At 50.0% G+C, this 27,794-nt stretch overlaps 1 protein-coding gene across 1 annotated transcript in view; it reads left to right on the top strand.

The window, feature by feature from the left end:
• The window catches only part of CLPTM1L (CLPTM1 like), a 346,065-nt gene that overhangs the window by 20,631 nt on the left and 297,640 nt on the right, over positions 1 to 27,794 (top strand). Inside the window, exon 3 of the mRNA XM_030209834.1 lies at positions 18,000 to 18,189. Within this exon, the coding sequence (XP_030065694.1) occupies positions 18,000 to 18,189 (190 nt within the window). The remainder of the gene's footprint in view (positions 1 to 17,999; positions 18,190 to 27,794) is intronic.

The raw sequence follows: 27,794 nt of genomic DNA, 5'->3' as shown, positions 1-27,794 counted from the left end.
TCTTCCCGCGCGGCTCCTTCGCGGAGTGTCGCGCCAGACGCCATCTTGGATGCGCAGCATGGTTCTCCCCCGCTCTTGCGAGTGCCGGTTGAGGGTGCGTCTAGGGCTGTGGCCCAGGCTGCTGAATTGCACAGTTTGGGGGGTTTCTCCCCCGAGTTTATTTTGCTGCTGCATCAGGCCTTCCTTATGCAGAACGCTGCCCCTTCTCCCTTGTCCGATAAAGGGGTTGAGGCCCCCGGAAGTAAACGCCCTCGGGTGGATGCCCAGGCCTTAGAGGACGCTGTTTCCTCTGATGTAGATGAGGGCAGCGTATCTGAGTTCTCCCAACGGTCCTTTGGGGATTCCTTGGAGGAGACGGATTCCCGCTCGGATGGAGCGGATGACCCCTCTGCAGCACGGATCTTTCGCTCAGAGGATTTGCCCAACCTGTTAATGCAGGCCATGTGCATTTTGAAGATTTCCTCTCCGGAGGACGTCTCTCCCTCAGCCCCTGTTGGCTCCGCCATTATGCTGGGGACGAAGCGCCCGCCTAGAACCTTCCACGTGCATGATGCCATGCACACCTTAATTTCGGCTCAATGGGATGTCCCGGAAGCGAGCCTCAAAGTGGCTAGGGCTATGTCCCGCCTCTATCCTTTGCCTGAAAGTGAACGTGAGGCCTTTATTTGGCCTACCGTGGATTCTTTAATCACTGCGGTGACTAAGAAAACGGCGTTGCCGGTGGAAGGTGGCACGGCACTAAAGGACGCCCAAGACAGAAGATTGGAAGCGGCTTTAAGGTCGTCCTTCGAGGCGGCTGCCTTAAGTTTGCAGGCCTCAGTTTGCGGCTCCTATGTGGCCAGGGCATGCCTGACGATGGTGCAGCGGGCTTCTCCCTCGGATCCTTCCTTGAGGGCTGACTGGCCGGCTCTGGAATCGGGCTTGGCCTATTTGGCAGACTTACTGTATGATGTCTTGAGAGCCTCGGCTAAAGGCATGGCTCAGACAGTCTCTGCGCGGCGCTGGCTTTGGCTGAAACATTGGTCTGCGGACCACGCTTCTAAGTCCCGCCTGGCTAAGTTGCCTTTTAAAGGCAAGCTGCTCTTTGGGGTCGAGCTGGACAAAATCGTGACCGATCTCGGCACGTCTAAGGGCAAGAGGTTACCAGAGGTCAGGGCTCAGGCCAGTGCTTGTCCCGGTATCTCCAGAGGACGGTTTCAGGAAGCCCGTCGGTACCGCCCGGGCAAGTCGGGCTCCTCTGCCCCCTCTTCCTTCAAAAGGAACTTCTCCCCCAAGCAGCATTCCTTTCGCAGAGACCGCCGTCCCGGAGGTACGCCCTCCGGTCCTCCCCCAGGGTCTCGTACCCAATGACGGGGTCCTGGTCCATGGCCCAGTGCAGATTGGAGGACGCCTGTCCTCGTTTCTGGGCGAGTGGACCAGAGTAACTTCAGACGCTTGGGTGCTGGAAGTCATCAGAGACGGCTACAAGTTAGAGTTCTGCCGGGTTTGTACTCTCTCCCTGCAAGTCTCCGGTCAAAGCTGTGGCAGTGCAGCAGACCTTGGACAACCTGATACGCCTGGGGCGGTCGTTCCGGTGCCAGAAAATCAGATTGGCAAGGGACGTTACTCCATTTACTTTGTGGTACCAAAGAAAGGAGGTTCTGTCCGGCCTATCCTCGACCTCAAAGGGGTCAATCGGGCCTTGAAAGTGCGGCACTTTCGCATGGAGACTCTCCGCTCTGTTATAGCGGCAGTGAAGGCAGGAGAGTTCTTGGCTTCCTTGGACATCAAGGAAGCGTACCTGCATATTCCCATCTGGCCTCCTCATCAACGCTTTCTGCGTTTTGCAGTCCTGGGCCGACACTTCCAGTTCAGAGCCCTCCCTTTCGGGTTGGCTACTGCTCCGCGGACCTTCTCCAAAGTAATGGTGGTCATCGTGGCCTTCCTGCGAAAGGAAGGAGTACAAGTCCATCCTTATCTGGACGACTGGTTGATCCAAGCCCCCTCTTATGCAGAGTGCGGCAAAGCTGTGGACCGGGTGGTTGCTCTTTTGAGCTCCCTGGGGTGGATCATCAACTGGCAGAAGAGCCAGCTGCGCCCGACTCAGTCCCTGGAGTATCTGGGAGTTCGATTCGACACCCAAGTGGGCAGAGTGTTCCTGCCAGACAATCGTATTGTCAAACTTCAGGCTCAGGTGGACCAGTTCCTAGTAGCCTCTCCTCTTCGGGCTTGGGACTATGTGCAGCTGTTGGGCTCTATGATGGCCACGATGGAAGTAGTGCCCTGGGCCAGGGCTCATATGAGACCACTACAACTCTCTCTGCTGCAACGCTGGACTCCGATGTCGGAGGATTATGCTGTGCGCCTTCCCTTGGACCCAGCAGTACGCAAGGCGCTGAGCTGGTGGATGCAGACAGACAAGTTGTCTGCAGGAATGCCTCTGGTGACCCCGGAGTGGATTGTCGTCACGAAGGACGCCTCTTTGTCGGGCTGGGGAGCCCACTGCTTGGGAAGGACAGCGCAGGGGCTCTGGTCTCCTGCAGAGGCAAAGTGGTCTATCAACCTCCTGGAACAGAGCCATTCGGTTGGCACTTTTGGAGTTCATCCCGGTACTGGCGTTGAAGCCAGTATGGGTCCTGTCGGACAATGCCACGGCTGTGGCCTATGTCAACTGCCAGGGAGGTACCAAGAGCGCCCCTCTAGCCAAGGAGGCCATGAATCTATGCCAGTGGGCGGAAGCGAACTTGGAACAGCTGTCAGCGGCCCACATTGCCGGAGTCATGAATGTCAAGGCGGACTTTCTCAGTCGCCATACCTTGGAGCCCGGAGAGTGGCAGCTATCTGCTCAGGCGTTCTTGGACATCACGAAGCGCTGGGGCCAGCCGAGCCTAGATCTGATGGCGTCATCCGCCAATTGCCAAGTGCCGCGCTTTTTCAGCAGAGGACGGGACCCTCGATCTCTGGGTGTAGATGCTCTTCTCCAACAGTGGCCGGCACAGGAGCTTCTCTATGTGTTCTCGCCCTGGCCCATGTTGGGCAGGGTGCTAGACTGGGTGGCAAAGCATCCGGGCCGGATAATCCTGGTGGGTCTGGACTGACCCAGACGTCCCTGGTATGCGGACTTGATCAGGCTCTCAGTCTACGCTCCTCTGCGGCTGCCAGTGGAGCAGGGCCTGTTACATCAGGGTCCCGTGGTGATGGAGGATCCCTCCCCCTTTGGTCTTACGGCCTGGCTATTGAGCGGCAGCGTCTGAGAAAGAAGGGCTTCTCAGACAAGGTCATCGCCACTATGCTGAGAGCGAGGAAGCGCTCTACTTCTACTGCTTACGCCAGGGTTTGGCGTACCTTTGCAGCGTGGTGTGAAGCAGGCTCACTTTCTCCCTTCACTGCTCCAATTTCTTCAGTGTTGGCGTTCCTGCAAGAAGGTCTGGAGAAAGGCCTGTCGCTCAGTTCCCTTAAAGTCCAGGTAGCGGCTCTGGCTGCTTCAGGGGCCGCCTGAAGGGTGCTTCCCTGGCTTCGCAGCCAGATGTGGTGCGCTTTCTCAAGGGAGTTAATCACCTGCGCCCTCCTCTGCACTCAGTGGTGCCTGCGTGGAATCTCAACCTGGTGCTAAGAGCTTTGCAGAAGCTGCCTTTTGAACCCTTGTCTAGGGCATCTCTGAAAGACCTGACGTTGAAAGCAGTTTTTTTGGTGGCTATCACTTCAGCCAGAAGAGTTTCCGAGCTCCAGGCACTCTCATGTCGAGAGCCTTTTCTGCAGTTCACTGAGGCAGGAGTGACTATTCGCACAGTGCCTTCCTTCCTGCCCAAGATTGTTTCTCGCTTCCATGTGAATCAGCAGCTCTGTCTCCCTTCCTTTCGTAGGGAGGACTACCCAGAGGAATACTCTGCTCTCAAATATGTGGATGTGAGACGAGTCATCATCAGATACTTGGAAGGGACCAATGATTTCCGGAAATCGGATCATCTGTTTGTCCTGTTTGCAGGTCCTCGTAAGGGTCTGCAGGCTTCTAAGCCTACAGTGGCAAGATGGGTCAAGGAAGCCATTGCAGCGGCTTATGTGGCCGCGGGGAAGGTGCCGCCTATCCAGCTGAAGGCTCACTCCACCAGAGCTCAGGCGGCCTCGATGGCAGAGGCCGGGTCAGTCTCCTTGGAAGAGATTTGCAAGGCGGCAACTTGGGCATCGGCCCATACCTTCTCCAGGCATTACCGCTTGGCTGTGGCTGCTCGGGCGGAGGCCGGTTTGGAGCTTCAGTGTTGCGGTCAGGGATTTCAATGCTTCAATGCTTCGGTACATCCCACCAGTCTATGGATTGATCAGCATGATGATATGGAAGGTAAAATTATGTATCATACCTGATAATTTTCTTTCCATTAATCATAGCTGATCAATCCATAGTCCCTCCCAGATATCTGTATTGTTTATATTCTGGTTGCATTTCAGGTTCAAGTTTAGTCTTCAGTTCCTGTTCAGGAGGACTTCGTGTTCAAGTTTTTCAATGGATTCTTCAAGAGTTGAGACGAATTTGTGTTACAGTGAGCTGCTGCATTCCTCTCCCCTCCGTTTTACGGGGCTGGATTGAGACATAAATTCTGCCGGCGCTCCCTCCCGCTTCGTGCGGCTGTAGGGCAGCTTTGTACCCCTCCCGCTTTGGCCGTGTTAGGGTCAGTCAGCTCCTCCCGCGGTTGCAGGATAAGCCAGATCCCCCCGCATCGGCGGGGTGGTGTCCCTCCTCTGCTCCGCGGGGATGAGCTGGACGGATTCCCCTCCCCCACTTGTGTGGGGATGAGCTGGGTTAATTCCCCTCCCCCGTTTTGGCGGTGGTGAGCTGGGCAGAGTGTCCCTTTGTGGGTGTAATTCTCTAAGTGCTGAGTCCTGCGGATGGAGCTTGGATATCGACATACTGAGGAGTTTCCGGCAGCACATGACCACATATAGGGAGGCAAAAGGATTGCTCTCTATCTCCACCTGCTGGTAGATGGACACAACCCACCAGTCTATGGATTGATCAGCTATGATTAATGGAAAGAAAATTATCAGGTATGATACATAATTTTACCTTGCATGCTCTCTTCTACCCTAGAATTCTCATTCTATTCCATGTTAGTTTGGCCATCTGACTTTTATTCAAGTAAGCAGTTAGGTCTTCTGAGCATTGGTGGCAATTTCCTTTTGCAAGTTGAATCATTTCTTCCGGAAGTCTAGAAGTGTGGAAGGGTGAGATAAGTCCTAAGTCTATCTTCCATTAGATTTTGGGTATTATCATGTGTGTATACATATTTCAGAGGAAGGGGTTGTCAGCCACTCTATATAAGAATGTGAGCAGTTGCTTGGACAGAATTTGGGCCAGGTATGGTGGAGGAGAGAAGCAGGGTGGCGACTTGGATGCTGTTGCTTCCTTGATGCATGCTCAGCGGTTAGATTAAGGGAAGACATTACCTTCACAGAGGTGTTCTTATCACAGGGGCCCTGTCTTCCTCCTACCCAGGGTCTTAAAGCTGTTATATTTATTTATGACATTTATATCTTGCATTAGCCCGAGTAGAACTCAGGTTCATTGTGGCTTGCATAACAATTAGAAAAGCATGAACATGTTCAAAATATATTAACAGAAAGTAAAATACATCATATAATGTTAGACCAGTAAATCTTGAGGTAGGAGTAGAGACCTGAATGGGATTCCCTCGGGGATGGAAGCAGTTATGCAGGGTTCCCATGGGGATGGAAACAATTCCTGCAGGGTTCCCATGGGGTTGGAAATAATTCCTGCGGGGTTCCCATGGGGTTGGAAATAATTCCTGTGGGGTTCCCATGGAAGTGTAAGCGATACCTGTGCCAGTCTCTCACCTACCAAGTACCAGGATCTCTAATTAGAAAATGGAAGTTACAAAAAACCTAAACTTAAATTGCTTCATGTATGTGGATGTGTCGAGTGACGCTTAGATGGCGACTCTGGCTGTGATTAACTAGGGCTGATACTGGGCAGACTTGTGTCTAATATATAGCAATCTGGTTTAGGATGGGCTGGAAAGGGCTTAGACAGCAACTTCAGTGGCTGGAACATGAGGACAGTGCTGGACAGACTTTTATGGTCTGTTTCCCACGAATAGACTGGAGTGGGCTTCAGCGTCAGCTGCAGCAGTTGGAACATGATAGGGCTGGATAGACTTATGTTCTACTAGTAAAAAAAGGCCCGTTTCTGACACAAATGAAACGGGCACTAGCAAGGTTTTCCTCGGAGTGTGTATGTTTGAGAGAGTGCATGTGAGAGTGACTGTGTGTGAGAGAGAGAGTGAATGTGCGAGTGTGAGAGAGAGAGAGTAAGTCTGGGTGCGAGTGTGTCTGTGAGAGAGAGAGAGTGTGTGTGTGAATGAGAGTGTGTGCAAGTGCATATGTGAGACACAGTGTGTGTGAGATAGAGAGAGAGTGTGTGTGTTTCACACAGATACAGTGTGTGCGAGACACAGACTCTCTGTGAGACTGAGTGTATGAGACCAAGAGAGTGTGTGAGTGACTGTGTGACACATAGAGAGTGAATGTGATACAGTGTGAGACATAGAGTGTGTGAGACAGTGTGTGAGAGAGAGAAAGACATTGACTGTGTGTGAGAGAGAGAGAGTGTGTGTGTGAGAGAGAGAAAGACATTGACTGTGTGTGAGAGAGAGCGAGAGAGTGTATGTGTGTGTGTGTGTGAGACAGGTGCCCCCCCCAAATTCCCTCTCTCTGGTGTCAGGCCCCCCTCCTCTCTCTCTGGTGTCTGAGAGTTACTGTGCAGGACGCTGAGCTGTGGCTGTGCTTCAAGGAACTGACCAATCCTATTTAATAGAATGCACCTCCAACATTCTGAAGCCGAGAAACCTTGTGTGGTTGGTCACTTCTGCTTGTGATGTCAATTCAGGAGATGGATACAGAGAGCAGGAATGCCTCAGCCATACAGTCAGCTTCAGAATGTTGGAGGTGCGTTTTATTATATAGGATGTCCCAGAAACACCAAAGAAACATCATAATTAAGTATATAATATCACGCTCATTGATTTAATCATGAATAGATAATGAGTGTGACTATTGGGCAGACTCAATGGACCACTAAGGTCTTTATTTGCCATCACTTACTATATTACTATTAATCCTCTTTCCTCCCAAGCTGATGTGGAGACCTCAGCTCTGGCACAGGCATGAGCATCAGATGTCACCTGACCTACTGGCACATGCATGGGGTGACCTCTCAGCACACGGTGCCAGTGAATCGGAGACAAATTTTACATGTGTGCACCAGAGTGTTCCAAGTTCCAACTTCCGTTCCTTCCTTGCCTGCAGAGCTGTGGCTCAAATCCAGAGAGAGACTGAAAGAGCTGACTGGAATGTGTCTTGTGGGGATGGGTTAAATTCTTGTGGGGACGGATTGTGACAGTTTAAATTCTAGCAGGGCTGGGTAAGATTCCAGTGTCCCCGTGCAACTGTCTAGTTAGGAGCAGATGTAGTTAAATACTTATGGGCTCGTTTTCAAAAGAGAAAAACGTTCAAAAAGTGGCATAAGTCTGCATTTTGATGTTTTTCTCACAAAAACGTCTAAATCAGCTTTTCCTTGTCATCAAGCAGATGCAGCCATTACAGATGGGTTGTGTCCATCAACCAGCAGAGGGAGATAGAGAGCACACTTTTTTCAGTGCCTCATATCAGCTTGCTCCACTGCCTCTCTTCAGTATTCTCTATCTCCCCTAGCAGAGTGGCTGCAGCTTCTTCGAGCTCCATCTAAAATCTGCCTGGAGGTTGCTCCTGTGCTTGTGCCAGTTGTTAGCAGGGGTGTTGGAGGCTATAGCAGCTTCACTTTAAAGGCACATAGGTTCGCCCTTTCCCTGCCTTACCCATACCTCCGTGGATGTGGACACATTGCTTAGCTTTCCCTGTCCTTCCCCACCAACAGTGGATGCAGGCACATAGGTTCGCCCTTTCCCTGCCTTTCCCACTCACCTGAACCTCCGGAGTTCTATTTACCTCTGCTTTTTTCACAGCGTTAAAAAAAAAAAAAAAAAAAAAAAAAAAAGTAACAGAGGTTTTTCCTTGCCTTTTTCTGGGGACTGGAGCTGTGATACTCGGTCCAGTGAGGTAAGAGTGTTTTCTGACTCCTCCAGGGTGGGCCCGTGATCGGGGCAATTTTGGCGTGAACCGCCATTTTGAATTTTACCGCCGTTTTCGGCGATGGCTGCGGAGACAGCAAAGCGCTGTTCCAAGTGTGGCAAGCGCAGATCAGCAGCGAGGCTCTGTAAATCGTGCTGTACAGATGTTAGAGCCGGCCCGAGCATGGCGAGTGACGAATCTTCGCGCTCTGAGCTGGCAGCGGGCGCCGTTTTGAATTTACCACATGGCTTGACCTCCGCTGAGACGGAGAGTCCTGAGCCCGGGGGGAGGCCTCGGAGTGAGGCTGATATGGGAGCTACTAGCCCCGGCAGAGGCCTGGGTGCCCAGGGTGAGTTTTTCTCCCCTGATTTTGTCTTATTAATGCATAAAGCATACATGCTTAAAAGAGCTGTCCCACAAAGCCCGGCATGGGCCTCTTCTAAAGCCCCCCCCCCCCCCCCCCGGTGGATTCTAGCCTGGGTATGTCCTCTAAGGCGTTATTCCATGATAATTGGCAGAATATGAAGCGCAGAAGGGCTCATTCCCCTTCAGAGAATGCTGCACCTCCATTCCCCCCCCCCCCCACCCCACCCCCCCCCCCGTGGTCAGGCTGCGAGGATTCGGAGGACTCTGGCAGGCCTTCATGGTCTGAGGAGCTAGAGTCTGGTGCAGAAGTGACTCAGGATCTGGACGATCCTTCCGCGGTGAGGATTTTCCACCGTGATGAGCTGCCAGCGCTTATTTCTGATGCCCTGCAGGCTCTCTCTATTGAGGACCCTGCCAGTGGCACAGCCTCCTCTGTGAATCCTAGGATGGTTAGTACCAAAAAGCCTGCTCGAGCCTTTCCTTTGCATGACTCCATCCAAGAGCTTATTTCGGCTCAATGGGCTGACCCCGAGGGACCTTTGAAAGTTTCCAGGGCAATGGGGCAATTATACCCTCTGAATGAGGAGCATATGGCTCGCTTTGCTATGCCTAAAGTGGATGCCCTAGTCACAGCTGTGACAAAGAGAACTACCCTCCCTGTTGAAGGAGGTGTTGCCCTGAAGGATATTCAAGACCGTAGACTGTAATCAGCACTTAAACGGTCATTTGAAATTGCAGGTCTCACTATTCGGGCGTCTGCATGCAGTTGTTATGCTGCTAGAGCCTGCCTGGCTTGGTTGCAACAGGCAGTGGAACAGCCCAGTGATGGAGCGGAGCCCTTTTCAGATGTGGCTCCGCGGATGGAGTCGGCCTTGTCCTTTCTTGCTGACGCCCTTTATGATATTAGCAAACTATAACAGAAACCCTAATTAGAACTTTAAAGTATTAGAAATATTCTCATTTACTCATATTGTATAAATAATTACTTTTTGTAAAAAGCTCAATAAAATTGTATAAATATTTTTGTTGTGCTCAGTTTTTTTGGTGTATTGCTGTGGACTAAAAGTCCAAGCTTTGCAGGGACACCACATTTACATCATAGCACATCCTACCTCCATCCTGATCACAATATTTAATTAATGGACAATATCCAGAAAATGATGTTAAAAAACTAATGTTCAAAAAAAATATATTGAATAACAGCTACTTAGCTTAGGTAGAGATTATGCAGAACCAAAGATCTTCTTCCTGCAAAGTTCTTGTCCACTGCAATACTTTTTTCAAAAAAAATCACTCCGTGCAAGACATAAGATCAAAAGAATCACTGTTCATAGAGTTTAGTTCCCTTTATGATATTGTCAGAGCTTCGGCTAAACAAATGGCAGTAGCAGTGGCGGCTTCTTTGGCTACGGCATTGGGCGGCGGACATGGCCTCTAAGCAAAGGTTGGTGAAGTTGCCCTTTCAAGGCCTTCTCCTGTTTGGTGAGGAGTTGGAGAAAATTGTGAAGGGCCTGGGTGAGGCTAAACCCCAGCGCTTGCCCGAAGATAGGCCTCAGCCTTCCTCTAAGGGTGCGGCGGTCCACTCCTCTTACAGACCTCGCTTCCGTGAAGCTCGAAGGTACCGTCCGGGTCGTTCTGCTGGGTTCACTTCTCGTGCCCGTTTTCAGCAGAGGAACTCCTTTCGCTCGGAGAAACGTTCCACAGCCGCTGGCTCAAGGCCTGGAGTTCAGGGGTGACCCTCTCAATGATGGTGCGCCGGCCCTCTCCTCGAGTCCTGTCATCAGAGGACGTCTTTCCCTCTTTGCCGAGGAGTGGGCTAACATTTCCTCAGATCAGTGGGTCTTGGACCTGATCAGAGACGGTTACAGAATAGAATTCGACGCCGCTGTAAGAGACGTGTTTGTGGAGTCCCGATGCAGTTCTGCCGCCAAACGGGCGGCGGTAGAGGAGACTTTACAAGGTCTGATTCAGATAGGGGCCGTGTCCCCGGTACCTCCCACCGAACATGGCTGCGGCCGCTACTCCATCTACTTTGTGGTGCCGCGAAAAGGAGGGTCTTTTCGCCCTATTCTGGACTTAAAAGAATTAAACAAGTCCCTGAGAGTGCGGCATTTTGACATGGAAACCCTGCGCTCCGTCATTGCGGCGGTACAGCCAGGAGAGTTTCTCACGTCTCTGGACCTGAAAGAAGCTTACTTGCACATTCCAATTTGGCCCCCGCACCAGACGTTTCTGAGGTTTCCGGTGATGGGAAAGCATTTCCAGTTCCGGGCCTTGCCTTTTGGCCTCGCCACAGCTCCCCGCACCTTTTCGAAGGTTATGGTGGTAGTAGCTGCCTTTCTAAGGCGAGACGGTATTCGGGTTCACCCGTACCTGGACGACTGGCTCATTCGAGCAAACTCTGCTGCAGAGAGTCAGCATGTAACAGCCAGAGTGGTCTCAGTACTTCAATCTCTGGGCTGGGTCGTCAATTTGGCCAAAAGTCACCTGACCCCCTCGCAGTCTGTAGAATATTTGGGGGCCAGGTTTGACACAGCCTCGGGGTATGTGTACCTACCCGAGCAAGGCGGTGCAAGCTTCAGAATCAGGTCCGTCTGCTCCTGAGGATGCCCCGCCCGCCAGCTTGGGACATTGTCCAGCTTGTTGGATCGATGCGGCCACCATGGAACTGGTGCCCTGGGCGAGAGCGCACTTGAGATCTCTACAGTATGCTCTACTCCACAGATGGTCTCCAGTATCTCAGGATTACCAATGCAGACTCTCTTGGGTCCCTGCGGCCCGACTCAGCATGGAGTGGTGGCTCTCAGACAGCATGCTGCGGCGAGGAATGCCGCTGGCGCTCCCCGATTGGTGCCTAGTGGTGACAGATGCCAGTCTGAAAGGCTAGGGCGCACATTGCAAAGGGAAGCATGCCCAAGGTCTATGGACACCCAATGAGTCGGAGTGGTCAATCAACCGCCTAGAGTGGAAAGCAGTGTTTCAGGCGCTTCTGGCCTTTCAAGTGACTGGAAGGTTTGGCTGTCAGAGTGATGTCGGACAACACAACAGCAGTGGCCTACATAAATCGACAAGGCGGCACTCAGTGCAGAGCTCTAGCCATGCAGGCCCATCAAATTTGCCACTGGGCCGAGCTGCATCTACAGTTTCTGTCGGCAGCTCACATTGCAGGTCAGAGCAACGTGCAAGCCGATTATCTAAGCTGGCATCAGATCGATCCAGCGGAGTGGGAACTTGCAGACGAAGGGTTTCTGCAGATATGTGCCAAGTGGGGCAAGCCCGTGATCGATCTAATGGTGACAAGCACCAGTGCCAAAGTCCCGTGCTTCTTCAGCAGACGGAGAGATCCTCGCGCGGCGGGGTTGGATGCCTTGGCTCAACCCTGGCCTCCGGGCCTACTGTATGTGTTCTCTCCGTGGCCCTTGATAGGGCGAGTGCTCCTGCGGATTCGGCTGCATCCAGGAGAAGTGGTTCTTGTCGCCCCGGATTGACCCAGGAGGCCTTGATATGCGGACCTCCGACAGATGCTTGTAGAGGATCCCCTTCAGTTACCTCTGGTTCCCAACCTGTTGTCACAGGGTCCGGTGACATGGAGGACGCCGGCCGATTTGGTCTTATGGCCTGGCGATTGAGAGGGCGCAATTGAGAGGCAGAGGCTATTCCAATAAAGTAATTACCACTCTTCTGCAAGCCCGCAAGCGTTCCACTTCCGTGGCTTATGCCAGGATTTGGCGCCAGTTTGAAGTCTGGTGTGCTTCCAGAGAGATCACACCCCTGCGGGCTCCTGTCTCACCGATTCTGGACTTTTTGCAGGATGGTGTACAAAAAGGCTTGGCCTATAATTCCCTGCGGGTGCAAGTGGCAGCGTTGGCCTCCCTGTGTGGCAAGGTTGAAGGCGTGTCTTTAGCTGCTCATCCGGATGTGGCACGGTTTCTTAGAGGGGTGCTTCGGCTCCGTCCTCCCGTGCGTGCACCTTGTCCAGCTTGGAACCTGGGGCTAGTGCTGAAGGCCCTTCAGGGTGCTCTCTTTGAACCGCTTCGGCGTGCTTCAGAGAACGATTTGACACTGAAGGCCGTCTTGTTAGTGGCCATTACTTCAGCGAGACTGGTGTCAGAGCTCCAGGCGCTGTCCTGTAGAGACCCTTTTCTGCAGTTTTCAGAGTCTGAGGTCACGGTTTGGACCGTGCCTTCCTTCTTGCCTAAGGTGGTTTCAGCGTTTCACCTAAACCAACCTATTTTCTTGCCCTCCTTTGTCGAGGAGGAGTTTCCAGAATCTTTTGGGCAATTGCACCTGTTGGACGTGCGCAGGACGCTGCTGCAGTATCTGCGAGTTACTAACTCTTTCAGGACCTCTGATCATCTGTTTGTTTTGCTATCAGGTCCTTGCAGAGGGTCTCCAGCGTCTAAAGCCACTATTGCCCGCTGGCTTAAAGAATCTATTTTTTCAGCTTATTTGCTTGCCAGCCGGCCTCCGCCTGATGCCTTTAAGGCGCATTCCACTAGAGGAATTTCCTCTTCTTGGGCTGAAACTGGAGCACTCTCTCCAAGAGATTTGTAGTGCAGCTACATGGGCTTCTAAGCTCTCTTTTGCCCGACATTACAGGCTGGATGTGGCTGCCAGGAGGGATGCACATTTTGGAGCGCAAGTGCTGGCGCGTGGTGTGGCTTGTTCCCACCCTATCTAGGGATTGCTTTGATACATCCCATCTGTAATGGCTGCATCTGCTTGATGACAAGGAAGGGAAAATTAGGTTATTACTCTGATAATTTTCTTTCCTTTAGTCATAGCAGATGCAGCCATGATCCCTCCCTGTCTGATGCTATCTGCTGTAAATCTATTTCAGGTTCTGTTCGTGTTTCCTGGAGATTCTGTCCTTGGGAGAAAGTCGGAAAACAGTCTTCAGGATTCTTGTTCAATTAAAGGAGGATGACTTAATTCCCTCCAGTTTCATGTTTTGAAGGATGACTTAATTCCCTCCAGTTTCATGTTTTGAAGGATGAGTTTATTCCCTCCAGTTATGTCTCAGTGGAGGATGAGTTTATGCCCTCCGGGAGGATGTTTCATTCCCTCCATTCTGAGTTAATGCCCTTTATTGTAGGGCCATCGTTTGCTGTGAGGAAAGCTCATGTTATTCCCATTGCGGTTTGCCATACTGCTTTGGAAGCTTCAAATACTGAAGAGAGGCAGTGGAGCAAGCTGATATGAAGCACTGAAAAAAGTGTGCTCTCTATCTCCCTCTGCTGGTTGATGGACACAACCCATCTGTAATGGCTGCATCTGCTATGACTAAAGGAAAGAAAATTATCACGGTAAGGACCTAATTTTCCCTTTTGAAACATTTTTAGATATTTTTCTCTGAAGTCCGCTAGAAGTGCGTCCAAATCTCAAGGGGGAGTGCCTGGGGCGTGTTCAGGCGGAACTAGGGCGTTCCTAAGACTTAGACGTTTTTCAGCCGTAATAGAACAAAACAAAACCGTCCAGGACTAAAACTTAGTTTTGAGCTAGACCTGTTTTTATTATGAATAAGGCACAAAAATGTGCCCTATATAACCAGATGACTACTGGAGGGAATCAGTAATGGCCTCCCCTTATTCCCCCAGTAGTCACTAACCCCTTCCCACCCCCCCCCCCCCAAAAAAAAAATAAATGTGATGAAAAACATTACTTACCAACCTCTATGCCAGCCTCAGATGTTATACTCTGGTCCATTAAAACAGCATGCAGCAGGTCTCAATTGTTGAGTGCTTTGAACTGTGTTTCCAGGGCCTCCTGTCCATTCACTATTTCTTTTCTCTCCTCCTTTCTTCTTCACGCCCTGCCCTATATCCATCTTTCACATTCAACATTCTTCTATTTTTCTGCCTCTTCCTCAAATCTATCTAGTTTCAAGCTCTTCTCTTTCCCTGCCATCCATGTGCATTTCCCCTCTTTTCCCTTCTACCCTCTGTTCATGTTCACCATCTCCCTTCTTTCTTTTTTCCATCCCCTATTTCCACATCAGTCCCTCTCTTCAGCTGCCATCCAGCATCACCCCTTTCTCTCCCTCTTTCCCCAATTATGCAGGATCGTCTCTGTCTCTCCCTTCAGTATTTAGTGTCATACACCACCACTATTCAACATTGCCCCTTCCTTGTCATCAAGCAGATGAATCCATTATGAATGGGTTGTGTCCATCAACCAGCAGGGGGAGATAGAGAGCACTGAAAAACCATAGTGCCTCATGGCCAGCTAGCTCCATCTGCCTCTTCAGTATTCTCTATCTCCCCAGCAGGGTGGACGCAAATGCCAAAGTTCCGTGCTTTTACAGCAGACGGAGAGATCCTCGCTCGGCAGGGTTGGATGCCTTGGCTCAACCCTGGCCTCAGGGCCTCCTGTATGTGTTCCCTCCGTGGCCCTTGATAGGGTGAGTACTCCTGCGGATTCGGCTACATCAAGGAGAAGTGGTTCTCATTGCCCTGGATTGGTCCAGGAGGCCGTGGTATGCGGACCTCCAGCGGATGCTGGTAGAGGCTCCCCTTCCTTTGCCTCTGGTACCGAATCTGTTGTCACAGGGACCGGTGACCATGGAGGACGCCTGCCGCTTTGGTATTACGGCATGGCTATTGAGAGGGCGCAATTGAGAGACAAGGGTTATTCCAGTAAAGTCATTTCCACTCTCCTACAGACCCGCAAGTGTTCCGCTTCCGTGGCTTATGCCAGGAATTGGCGCCAGTTTGAGGCTTGGTGTGCTGCTAAAGCGATTACACCTATGCGGGCTTTTGTCTTGCCGATACTTGACTTTTTGTAGGATGGTTTACAAAAAGGCCTTGCCTATAATTCCCTGCATGTTCAAGTGGCAGCCTTAGCATGTTTTCGAGGGAAGGTCGCTGGCCTCTCCCTGGCTGCTTATCCGGATGTGGCACGGCTTCTTAGAGGGGTGCTTTGGCTCCGTCCTCCCATGTGGGCTCCGTTTCCGGCCTGGAACCTGGGGTTAGTTTTAAAGGCCCTTCAGTGTCGCCCTTCGAGCCGCTAAGATGAGCTTAAGAGAAGGATGTGACCCTAAAGACGGTCTTTTTGGTGGCCATTACTTCGGCGACACGGGTGTCTGAGCTCCAGGCGCTGTCCTGTCGAGACCCTTTTTGCAATTCTCAGAGTCCGGAGTTATGGTACGTACGGTGCCTTCCTTCCTGCCTAAGGTGGTTTCAGCGTTTCACCTAAACCAGCCTATTTTCCTGCCTTCCTTTTCCAGAGAGGAGTTTCCTGAAGCCTTTGGGCAATTGCACCTCCTAGATGTGCGAAGGGCTCTGTTGCAGTATCTGCGCATGTCAAATGCTTTTAGGGCCTCTGATCATCTTTTTGTCCTGTTATCAGGTCCGCGCAGAGGGTCTCCAGCGTCTAAAGCCACTATAGCCCGTTGGCTCAAGGAAGCTATTTTTTCAGCCTATCTGCTGTCTGGCCGGCCTCCGCCTGAAGCCTTCAAGGCACATTCCACAAGAGCGAGTTCCTCTTCTTGGGCTGAAACTGGAGCACTGTCTGTTCAAGAGATATGCAGTGCAGCGACATGGGCTTCTAAGCTCTCTTTTGCCCGACATTACAGGCTGGATGTGGCTGCCAGGAGAGACGCGCATTTTGGAGCACAAGTGCTGGCGCGTGGTGTGGCTTGTTCCCACCCTATCTAGGGATTGCTTTGATACATTCCATTCGTAATGGATTCATCTGCTTGATGACAAGGAAGGGAAAATTAGGTTCTTACCTTGGTAATTGTCTTTCCTTTAGTCATAGCAGATGAATCCATGAGCCCTCTCTCAGTGATTGAAGTTGTTTTATGTTCAGTTTTTCCTGTAGATATGTTCCCTTATGGGGAGAAGTTGGAAAGCAGTCTTCAGGATTTCTGTTCTGTTATAGGAAGTTGAGTTCGTCCCTCCTTTGTGTTATTGCTCCTGTTCAGGGGTGTTCATCCACTGCGAGGAAAGTTCATGTTATGCTACTTTGCAGTGTAACACTGCTTTGGAAGCTTCAAATACTGAAGAGGCAGATGGAGCTAGCTGGCAATGAGGCACTATGGTTTTTCAGTGCTCTCTATCTCCCCCTGCTGGTTGATGGACACAACCCATTCGTAATGGATTCATCTGCTATGACTAAAGGAAAGAAAATTACCAAGGTAAGAACCTAATTTTCCCATCTCTTGGTTCCACCCCCCCCCCCCCCATCTAATATCACTCTCTCCTCCTCACCTCTCCACCTTCACTACCACAAAAACAAAATCATCATCCCTCATTGCCCCACTTCTCTCTTTCTGTCCCCCACCCCCAACAGTCTATTATTGCCTTGTCTCCCCTATATGCTTCATTGTTCCTTCTTTTCCCATTCCCATCGTCTGCACTGCTCAGTTACTCCTCATCCCCTACCACCCTAGTCTGCACTGATCTCTCTGTTCACCCCCTCCCCCCCCCCCCTGTTTGCACTGGTCTCTGTGCTCACCCCACTCCCTTAGTCTGCACTGGTCTCTCTCTTCACCACAGTCTTCTATAGAAAAAACAAAGCACAATATCATAGAGATGCTCAGTTGTAAAACAGTTATATACAGCTATTTGTCTTAACATAGCAACATATTATTGATGTAGAAGAAATCTTTCAAATAAGAATTTTTTTAAAAAATTACTAAAAGTTTTATCATCAGTAACAGACTATAGATCATTTGAAAGAAACTCCCAAAGGGTAGCTGTTTATAGGAGAATAAAGTCTCAAACAAATGAGAATGCTGTTGCCCTTTAAGTCTAGGAAAGACAAAAGAACTAGATCATCTTAATGACCAGGATCTAGAAGCAGCTACAGAACTGAACAATTCGGTCAATAATATAATGGCAAACTCCAGTGCTGCTCCACTTCTTATACTGGTGGTGATGTTGCTGAAAGTCTGTGTTCTCTTGCTGGTTGGGGAGCATGACTGCTTGTCTGGAGCAGCCTAGCAGGAATCATGGAAAGGACATTAGAGGGTGAGAATAAATTTCACCTCTTTTCCCTTAGACATGGAATAAGAAAAGTCTTAGAAAATCAGACATTACGGGAACTGCAAGAGACCTCAGAAGAAGCTCTTTTGAGCAGGGACTGTCTTTTCTTCATGTTCAATTGTGAAGTGCTGCGTATGACTGGTAGCGCTATGGAAATGATTTATAGTAGTAGTAGTTGTAGAAGAGATGTTCCCTCCCTCCACCTTCACTTCCTCAGTTCAGTGAAGGTAGTAGGTGGAAGTTTAAGCTACTGGTTCCTAAATACAAAGAAAATTTGTCAAGGCTTGCCCTATGCTTTCATCTGTGGTTCCAGAAACACTGGCATCATTGATCGTATTTGAGAAATTCTAACTATTGCTATGTCATTTGCTAGCTTTACTGTTCTTGGTAACCAGTTTGGCAATACCTAGAAATTTTGTGCCCTCCATTGGTGGTTATATTACAAGTATTTGCTTCCAAATATTCAAAACTAAAGAAATTTTGGCCTGTAAAGAAATTTTGGCCTGTACAGAAACTGTTTTTGATACTTTGTACGTCTTCATTTTTTAGAACTGTAAATGTTTCTGTTCCAAAAAAAACAAGAAATAATGGTACACTATATGCCTACATCTTCCTCCATCACACTGGAGTCCTCCCTTGGCATGATGGCAAACAAGTGCATATTGTGAGTCCATTAACCACATACATGATTCCAAAGCCAGAAGAAATGAACTTGATCACTGGAGAAACTACCACCCAGGTAGGCACCTATATTTTTTCACAACTGCTATAAAGATGATACACTAACAACTGTCTTGCAGTCTTCCCATGTTGTAAGTTGTTAGTTGATAATTACCAAACTGTACTAATTATTACTGCATTTCCCAGTTTAATGCTATTTTTGTTTGTGTTATAATTCTGATATAGCAAGTATACAGAATCAGATCTAAACCAAAAGTAAACTGTTGTGGTAATTCTAGCACAGTTAGTTTATAAATACATTTTAATGAGCTGCATACAATATTTCAATGCAGTGCACAGAACAAAAGAATTCATTGACTAATCTGCAATACCGCCATTTTGATATATGCACAATTTACTTCTCAGCCAGAAACTACACCTCTAGATGTGTAGTGCTTCAAATTCTTATTGATGTCAGTGGAAGTGGAAAGATTGGGGTTGGGAGGGAGAGTAATCTCAAGTTGTAGACCCACAGGTCCCAGGGCACCATGGCACAGGGGGAAGCCCTTGATCAGAGAGCCCCAAAATCTCTAGCCTGGGGTCAGTACTACCTGCTTGGTCCCAGCGAAGTGTGTATTTGTTCTAATTGGTGCCATTGGCAGTGGTTTGACTAATTTTTGCTGTTCATTACTTCAGGTTAACTCATATCCATTAAACCATTGCCATTTTCCAAGATTTCATCAAAGAGAACAAATACACACTTTTCTCTGGGATCAGGCAGGTTGCATTGATCCCAGGGGGCAAAGTGCAGATGTTTGGGGGGGCTTTGTGTTTGACCTCTGGGTTCCTGGCTTGGTACCTGGAGCATGACTGCCCTGGTTCAGGGTGTCTGCATATTTAACATGGATGTGGAAACTTTTCAAATATTAACTTCCATTTTAGCGCTAGTGATTTTATTTATAAACCATTTTTATTGAACACATTAAACCATTAAACATAACATAAAGCCATCTGTTGCTTGATAGTCATGTTAAGCAGATTACGAAAAAAGTGTTATCTTTGTGGAAGCTTAAACGCATGAAACAACTCCTGCCAAGAGAGAGATTTCGAACCCTGATACATTCATTGGTCCTAAGCCACATCGATTACTGCAGTGGATTATGCGTTGGTTGTACACAATATATTCTGAAGAAGCTCCAGAATGTTCAAAACACTGCGGCCAGACTAATCTTTGGAAAAACACGCTTCGATAGTGCACAGCCTCTCCGTGAGAGTCTTCACGGGCTACCCATTAAAGACCGTATTGAATTCAAAATCTGCGCCTTAACACATAAGATCATTTACGGAGAAGCACCAGTCTACATGTGTGATTTGATAGATTTACCTCCCAGAAATTCATCAGTGACATCTCGTACTTGTCTTATTCTGCACTATCCTTCCTGCAGGAATCTAAAGTACAAGTCAATCTATGCTTCTTCCTTTTTCGTACAACAGCCTGCAATCCTGGAATGCTTTGCCGAGACTACTGAAAGAGACAACGGATCACCCAACATTTAAAAAATGACTAAAAACTTATTTGTTTTAGTAAAGCCAATCCCACAGCTCACAATTCTATTTAAACCCCTATTTCTGTTTGTTTGATTTCCCGCTTTTTGCCTTATGTCTGCTTCCCTTTTGTTGCTCCTGTTTTCCCATCCGTATTCTCTTAATTAGCTGCTTATGTTACTGTATTTGTTAATTTTTATATAACTATTATAACCTGCTGTGTTCTGTAATTTTCTTGTAACTTTGTTAGCCACATTGACCCCGCACAAGCTGGGAAAATGTGGGATACAAGTGTACCAAATAAATAAATGTCCATCATTTTGTATTATTGCATAAGAAAACCATGTAACATTCCTTGTCATCTATACCTTCTATACTGAGACCACCTAACTCTTTTCTTTTCCCTACTTAATCTTGTTACATCACTAACTGTATCTGATATCCTGGAATGACAATACCATTACAAAACTCTGTAAGCCACATTGAGCCTGCAAATAGGTGGGAAAATGTGGGATACAAATGCAATAAATAAATAAAAATCAGCAGCAGATGAATCCCATTACGAATGGATTGTGTCCACCTACCAGCAGGGGGAGATAGAGAACACTGAAAACCATAGTGCCTCTAGGACGGGTAGCTCCATCTGCCTGTCAGTATTTCTCTATCTCCCAGCAGGGTTGGACGCAGCTTGTTCAGCTTCTTGAAGTTTTCTGCCTGGGGTGGCTCCTGTGCTTTTGCCAGTTGTAGCAGGGGTGTAAGTGGAGCCCACTTTAAAGGCACATAGGTTCACCCTTTCCCTGCCTTTCCCACCCTCTTTTGCCTCCGGAGTACCTCTGTAGCTGTTTTCCTGCAACCTTTCTCACAGCGTTAAAAAAAAAAAAAATTGCGCTTTGACAGCGCTGCTATTTCTGAGGCTTTTCCTGACTGTGCAGCGTGACCAGAGCTCGTGGACTCGGTCCTTTGAGGTAAGAGCGGTACTCAGCTCCTCCGGGGAGGGCCCGTTGACGGCGTTCCGATCGGGGTGATTTTGGCGCGAAGCTGCCATTTTGAATTTTATTCCAACGTTTTTCGGCGATGGCTGCTGAGGGAGTTAAGCGCTGTTCCCATTGTGGCAAGTGCAGATCAGCAGCGGGGCTCTGTAAAATGTGCTGTTTAGACGGTAGAGCCAGTACGAGCATGGCGAGCAATGATTCTTCCCGCTCGATGGAGCTGGCAGCGGGTGCCATCTTGGAAGCGCCGCATGACTCGACCCCCGCAGTTGCGGAGGAGTCTGAGAGCAGAGGGGCGCCTCGGGCTGAGGCTACCAGAGGAGCTCCGTTCCCCGTGGCTCCTAATTCGGATACGGGAGGTCAGGGTGAGTTTTTCTCCCCCGAGTTTGTGCTTATTTTACATAAAGCCTTCAGGCTGAAAATAGCTGTGCCGCAGGTTTCTGACACTGTGTTGCTACCTGGTCCCCCTCCGACTGACGATGGCCCGGGGCTGATGTCAGACGTGGATTCCCCTGAGCGTTGGATGCCCCTCCCCCTCCCCCCTCCCGTGTTCGGGCTGTGGGGACTCTGAGGGATCTGGCAGGCCTTTGTGGTCTGAGGAGCCAGAGGAAGGTGCCGGTTTGCCACTGGATCTGGATGATCCCACTGTGGTTTGGATTTTCCACCACGATGAGCTGCCAGCACCTATCTCTGATGCCTTACAGGGCCTCTCTATTGATGATACTGTTAAAAGCAAGGCCTCCTCTGGTAATCCGAGGATGGCGAGTACTAAGAAGTCTGCTCGAGCCTTTCCTTTGCATGACTCCATCCAAGAGCTTATTTCTGCTCAATGGGCTGACCCTTAGGGGCCCTTGAAAGTGGCCAGGGTGATGGGGCATCTTTACCCTCTGAGTGAGGAGCACTTGGCCCGTTTTGGGATGCCAGTAGAGGGAGGGGTCGCCCTGAAGGACATTCATGACCGGCGGCTGGAATCAGCACTAAAACGGTCCTTTGAGATTTCGGGCCTATCCTTAAGGGCATCTGTTTGCAGTTCTTATGCTGCTCGAGCCTGCCTCTCTTTGTTACAACAGGCAGTGGAACAGCCCGTGGATGGTGCGGAGTCCCTCGCTGAGGTTGCACCGCGAATGGAGTCGGCCTTGTCATTTTTAGCTGACGCCCTCAACGATCTGGTCAGAGCTTCGGCTAAACAGATGTCTGTGGCGGTGTCCACCCGCCGCCTTCTATGGCTACGGCATTGGGCGGCTGACATGGCCTCTAAGCAAAGGCTGGTGAAGTTGCCCTTTCGGAGCCTTCAGTTATTTGGAGAGGAGTTGGAAAAGATTGTTAAAGACCTGGGGGATGCTAAACCCCAGAGGTTACCTGAGGATAGGCCACGGCCTTCTTCCAAGGGTCAGGTGGTTCCCTCCTCCTTCAGACCTCGCATCTGTGAAGCTCGAAGGTATCGCCCGGGGCGCTCTGCTGGGTTTACTTAACGTGCCCGTTTTCAGCAGAGGAACTCCTTTAGCTCAGACAAACGCTCCGCAGCGGCAGGCTCAAGGCCAGGAGTTCAGGGCCGTCCTCCACAATGATGGGACGTCGGTCCACTCCTCCTTTACAGCTGTAGGAGGACGCCTTTCCCTCTTTCTCGAGGAGTGGACCAAGATTACCTCAGATCAGTGGGTCCTGGACCTGATCAGAGAAGGTTACCGATTGGAATTCGGTGCCCCGGTGAGAGACGTGTTTGTGGAGTCCCGATGCAGTACTGCCGTCAAACAGGCGGTGGTAGAGGAGACCTTACAAGTCTTGTTGCACCTTGGAGCGGTGATCCCTGTGCCTTCCACCGAACACGGTTGCGGTCGTTACTCCATTTATTTTGTGGTGCTGTGAAAAGGCGGGTCTTATCGGCCCATTCTTGACTTAAAGAAAGTCAACGAGTCACTAAGAGTGCGGCAGTTTCACATGGAAACCCTGCGCTCCGTCATTGCGGTGGTTCAGCCAGGAGAGTGCCTCACGTCTCTGGACCTGAAAGAAGCTTACTTGCACATTCCTATATGGCCCCCGCACCAACGGTTCCTCCGGTTTGCGGTGTTGGGAAAATATTTCCAGTTTCGGGCCTTGCCTTTTGGCCTCGCCACGGCTCCCCGAACCTTTCCTAAGGTAATGGTGATAGTAGCTGCCTTTTTCAGGCGAGAGGGTATCCGGGTTCACCCGTAGCTCGATGACTGGCTCATCAGATCGGACTCTGCAAAAGAGAGTCGTCACGTAACAGCCAGAGTGGTCTCAGTACTGCAATCTCTGGGCTGGGTTGTCAATATACCCAAAAGTCACCTGACCCCCTCTCAATCTCTAGAATATTTGGGGGTCCGGTTCAACATGGCCTCAGGGTTTGTCTTTCTACCCGACCAAAGGTGATGGAAGCTTCAGAATCAGGTCCGTCTGCTCCTGCGGATGCCTCGCCCGCAAGTTGGGACTTTGTCCAGCTGTTGCGGTCAATGACGGCCACCTTGGAAGTGGTGCCATGGGCGAGAGCGCACATGAGACCTCTGCAGATTGCCCTGCTTCAACGATGGCCTCCTATGTCCCTGGATTATCAGCGTAGACTCACGTGGCTCCCTGCGGCCATACTCAGTATGGAGTGGTGGCTCTCAGTATGCTGCGGTGAGGAATGCCGCTGGCGCTTCCCGATTGGTGCCTGGTGGTAACGGATGCCAGCCTGAAGGGCTGGGGAGCACATTGCCAGGGAAGCTATGCCCAGGGTCTGTGGACACCCGAGGAAACGGGGTGGTCCATCAATCGCTTGGAACTGAGAGCGATATTCCAGGCTCTTCTGGCCTTTCACAAGACTCTGGAGGGGACTGGCGGTCAGAGTTCTGTCGGACAACACGACAGCAGTGGCCTACATAAATCGTCAAGGTGGCACTCGGTGCCAAGCACTGGCCGCAGAGGCCGCTCATTTATGCCACTGGGCCGAGCTACTTCTGCAGCTTCTGATAGCAGCTCACATAGCAGGTCAGAGCAACGTGCCAGCCGATTTTCTGAGCAGGTATCAAATCGACCCTGCGGAGTGGGAACTGGCAGACGAAGTGTTCCTTCAGATCTGTGCCAAATGGGGAACGCCCGTAGCGGATCTTATGGTCTCAAACACAAATGCCAAAGTCCGGTCCTTTTTCAGCAGACGGAGAGATCCTCGCTCGGCGGGGTTGGATGCCTTGGCTCAACCCTGGCCTCCGGGCCTCCTGTATGTGTTCCCTCCTTGGCCCTTAATAGGGCGACTCCTGCGAATTCGGCTGCATCAAGGAGTGGTGATCCTCATTGCCCCGGATTGGCCCAGGCGGCCGTGGTATGCGGACCTCTGGCAGATGCTGGTGGAGGCTCCCCTTCCCTTGCCTCTGGTACCGAACCTGTTGATGCAGGGCCCGGTGACCATGGAGGATCCCTGCCGATTTGGTCTTACGGCATGGCTATTGAGAGGGTGCAATTGAGAGACAAGGGCTATTCTAACAAGGTCAGCCTATGCTCGGATCTGGCGACAGTTTGAGGCTTGGTGTGCTTCTAAAGCGATCACACCCATGCGGGCTTCTGTCTCGCCGATACTTGACTTTTTGCAGGATGGTGTACAAAAAGGCTTGGCCTATAATTCTCTGCGTGTTCAAGTGGCAGCGTTGGCATGTTTGGAGAAGAGATGGCTGAGGGGAGACATGATAGAGGCATATAAAATAATGAGTGGAGTGGAACAGGTGGATGTGAAGCATCTGTTCACGCTTTCCAAAAATACTAGGACTAGGGGACATGTGATGAAACTACAGTGTAGTAAATTTAAAACAAATCGGAGAAAATGTTTCTTCACCCAACGCATAATTAAACTCTGGAATTCGTTGCCGGAGAACGTGGTGAAGGCGGTTAGCTTGGCAGAGTTTAAAAAGGGGTTAGACGGTTTCCTAAAGGGCAAGTCCATAAACCACTACTAAGTGGACTTGGGAAAAATCTACAATTCCAGGAATAACAAGTATAGAATGTTTGTACGTTTGGGAAGCTTGCCAGGTGCCCTTGGCCTGGATTGGCCGCTGTCGTGGACAGGATGCTGGGCTTGATGGACCCTTGGTCTTTTCCCAGTGTGGCATTACTTATGTACTTACGTTTTCGGGGGAAGGTCTCGGCCCTCTCCCTGGCTGCGCATCAGGACATTGCACGGTTTCTTAGTGGGGTGCTTCGGTTCCGTCCTCCCGTGTGGGCCCCTTGTCCGGCTTGGAACCTGGGGCTAGAATTAAAGGCTCTTCAGTGTTCGCCCTTCGAGCCGCTGAGGCGAGCTTCGGAGAAGGATGTGACTCTAAAGTCTTTTGGTGGCCATTACATCGGCGCTGTCCTGTCGAGACCCATTTCTGCAATTCTGAGTCCGGAGTAACGGTGTACTGTGCCTTCCTGCCTAAGGTGGTATCAGCGTTTCACCTAAAGCAGCCTATTTTTCTGCCCTCCTTTTCTAGGGAGGCGTTTCCGGAATCTTTTGGGCAGTTGCACCTTCTGGATATGTGCAGGGTTCTGTTGCAGTATCTGCAGATGTCAAATGATTTCAGGACCTCTGATCACCTTTTTGTATTGTTGTCAGGTCCTCGCAGAGGGTCTCCAGCGTCTAAAGCCACTATAGCCCGTTGGCTTAAGGAAGCCATTTTTTCTGCATATCTGCTATCTGGCCGGCCTCCGCCTGACGCCTTTAGGGCACATTCCACAAGAGCGATTTCCTCCTCTTGGGCTGAGATGGGAGCAGTCTCTCTTCAAGAGATATGTAGTGCAGCTACTTGGGCTTTAAGCTCTCTTTTGCCCGTCATTACAGGCTGGATGTGGCTGCCAGGAGGGATGTGCTTTTTGGAGCACAAGTGCTTACACATGGTGTGGCTTGTTCTCGCCCTATCTAGGGATTGCTTTGATACATCCCATTCGTAATGGATTCATCTGCTGCTGATGACAAGGAAGGGAAAATTAGGTTCTTCTTACCTTGGTAATTTTCTTTCCTTTAGTCACAGCAGATGAATCCATGATCCCTCCCTGATTGACTCTGTTTTGTGTTCAGTTTTTCCTGCAGACATGTTCCCTCATTGGGCGAAGTTGTTATTGCTCCTGTTCTGGGGCGTTCGTTTGCTGTGAGGAAAGTTCATGTCATGCTACTTTGCGGTTTAACACTGCTTTGGAAGCTTCAAAATACTGAGAGGCAGATGGAGCTAGCCGTCCTAGAAGCACTATGGTTTTCAGTGTTCTCTATCTCCCCCTGATGGTAGGTGGATACAACCCATTCGTAATGGATTCATCTGCTGTGACTAAAGGAAAGAAAATTACCAAGGTAAGAACCTAATTTTCCCATCGAAACCCGATTTTGGACGTCTCCAACTGAAGTCCGCCGCAAGGATGTCCAAATTTCAAGGGGGCATGTCGGAGGCGTAGTGAAGGCGGGACTTGGGCGTGCCTAACACTTGGACGTCTTTGACCCATAATCGAAAAAAGCAAGGACGTCTATGATGAACACTTGAATGTTTTCACCCGGACATGTTTTTTCACGAATAAGCACAAAAAGATGCCCAAAATGACCAGATGACCACCGGAGGGAATTGGGGATGACATAGCATAGCATAGTAACATAGCAGATGATGGCAGAAAAAGACCTGCACAGTCCATCCAGTCTGCCCAACAAGATAAACTCATACGTGCTACTTTTTGTGTATACCCTACCTTGATTTGTACCTGTCCTCTTCAGGGCACAGACTGTACAAGTCTGCCCAGTACTATCCCCGCCTCCCACCACCAGCTCTGGCACAGACCGTATAAGTCTGCCCAGCATTTTCCCCGCCTCCAAACCACCAGCCCCGGCACAGACCGTATAAGTCTGCCCAGCATTTTCCCCGCCTCCAAACCACCAGCCCCGGCACAGACCGTATAAGTCTGCCGAGCACTATCCCCGCCTCCCAACCACCGGCTCTGGGACAGACCGTATAAGTCTGCCCAGAAATATCCCCGCCTCCCAACCACCAGCCCTGCCTCCCACCACCGGCTCTGCCACCTAATCTCAGCTAAGCTTCTGAGGATCCATTCCCTCGGAACAGGATTCCTTTATGTTTATCCCACGCATGTTTGAATTCCGTTACCGTTTTCCTCTCCACCACCCCCGCGGGAGAGCATTCCAAGCATCCACCACTCTCTCCGTGAAAAAATACTTCCTGACATTTTTCTTCAATCTCGTATCATGCCCTCTTGTCCTACCACCTTCCCATCTGGGATGACCTCCCGTTATTCCCCCAGTGGTCACTAATTTTATTTTTTATTACATTTGTACCCTGCGCTTTCCCACTCATGGCAGGCTCAATGCGGCTTACATATTGTATACAGGTACTTATTTGTACCTGGGGCAATGGAGGGTTAAGTGACTTGCCCACAGTCACAAGGAGCTGCCTGTGCCTGAAGTGGGAATCAAACTCAGTTCCTCAGTTCCCCAGGACCAAAGTCCACCACCCTAACCACTAGGCCACTCCTCCACACCCGCAAAAAACATCTTTAAAAATATTTTGTGCCAGCCTCAGATGTCATACTCCGGTCCATGACAGCGCATGAAGGTCCCGGGAGCAGTTTTAGTGGGTACTGCAGTGCACTTCAGACAGGCGGACCCAGGCCCATACCCCCCCCCCCAGCTGTTACATTTGTGGAGGAAACAGCGAGCCCTTCAAAACCCACCAGAAACCCTCTGTACCCATATATAGGTGCCCTCCTTTCACCCGTAAGGGCTATGGTAGTTGTGTACAGTTGTGGGTAGTTGGTTTTGGGGGGCTCAGCAAACAAGGTAAGGGAGCTATGTTCCCCCTAGGTTGCCCAGTTGGTGTCCTGGCATGTCAGGGGGACCAGTGCACTAGAAATGCTGGCTCCTCCCACGTCCATATGGCTTGCATTTGGACATTTTTGACCTGGACGTCTTTGGTTTTGAAAATCGCCGAAAGTCAAAAATGTTCAAGTACGTCCAAATCTAGGGGTATCCAAACTTAAGGACGTCCTTGTATTTGGATGTCTTTATCGGTATTTTTGAAATGAAAGATGGACGTCCACCTTTTTTCAAAAATATGGTTTTCCCCACCCCCGGATTTGGACGTTTTACAAAGACGTTCAAATTGCAACTTGGACATTTCTTTCGAAAATG

Source organism: Microcaecilia unicolor, chromosome 1 (genome assembly GCF_901765095.1).
Source record: "Microcaecilia unicolor chromosome 1, aMicUni1.1, whole genome shotgun sequence".
Taxonomy (NCBI): Eukaryota; Metazoa; Chordata; class Amphibia; order Gymnophiona; family Siphonopidae; genus Microcaecilia; species Microcaecilia unicolor.
Note: the sequence above shows the minus strand (reverse complement) of the source record. Positions and strands in the feature narration are given on the sequence as shown.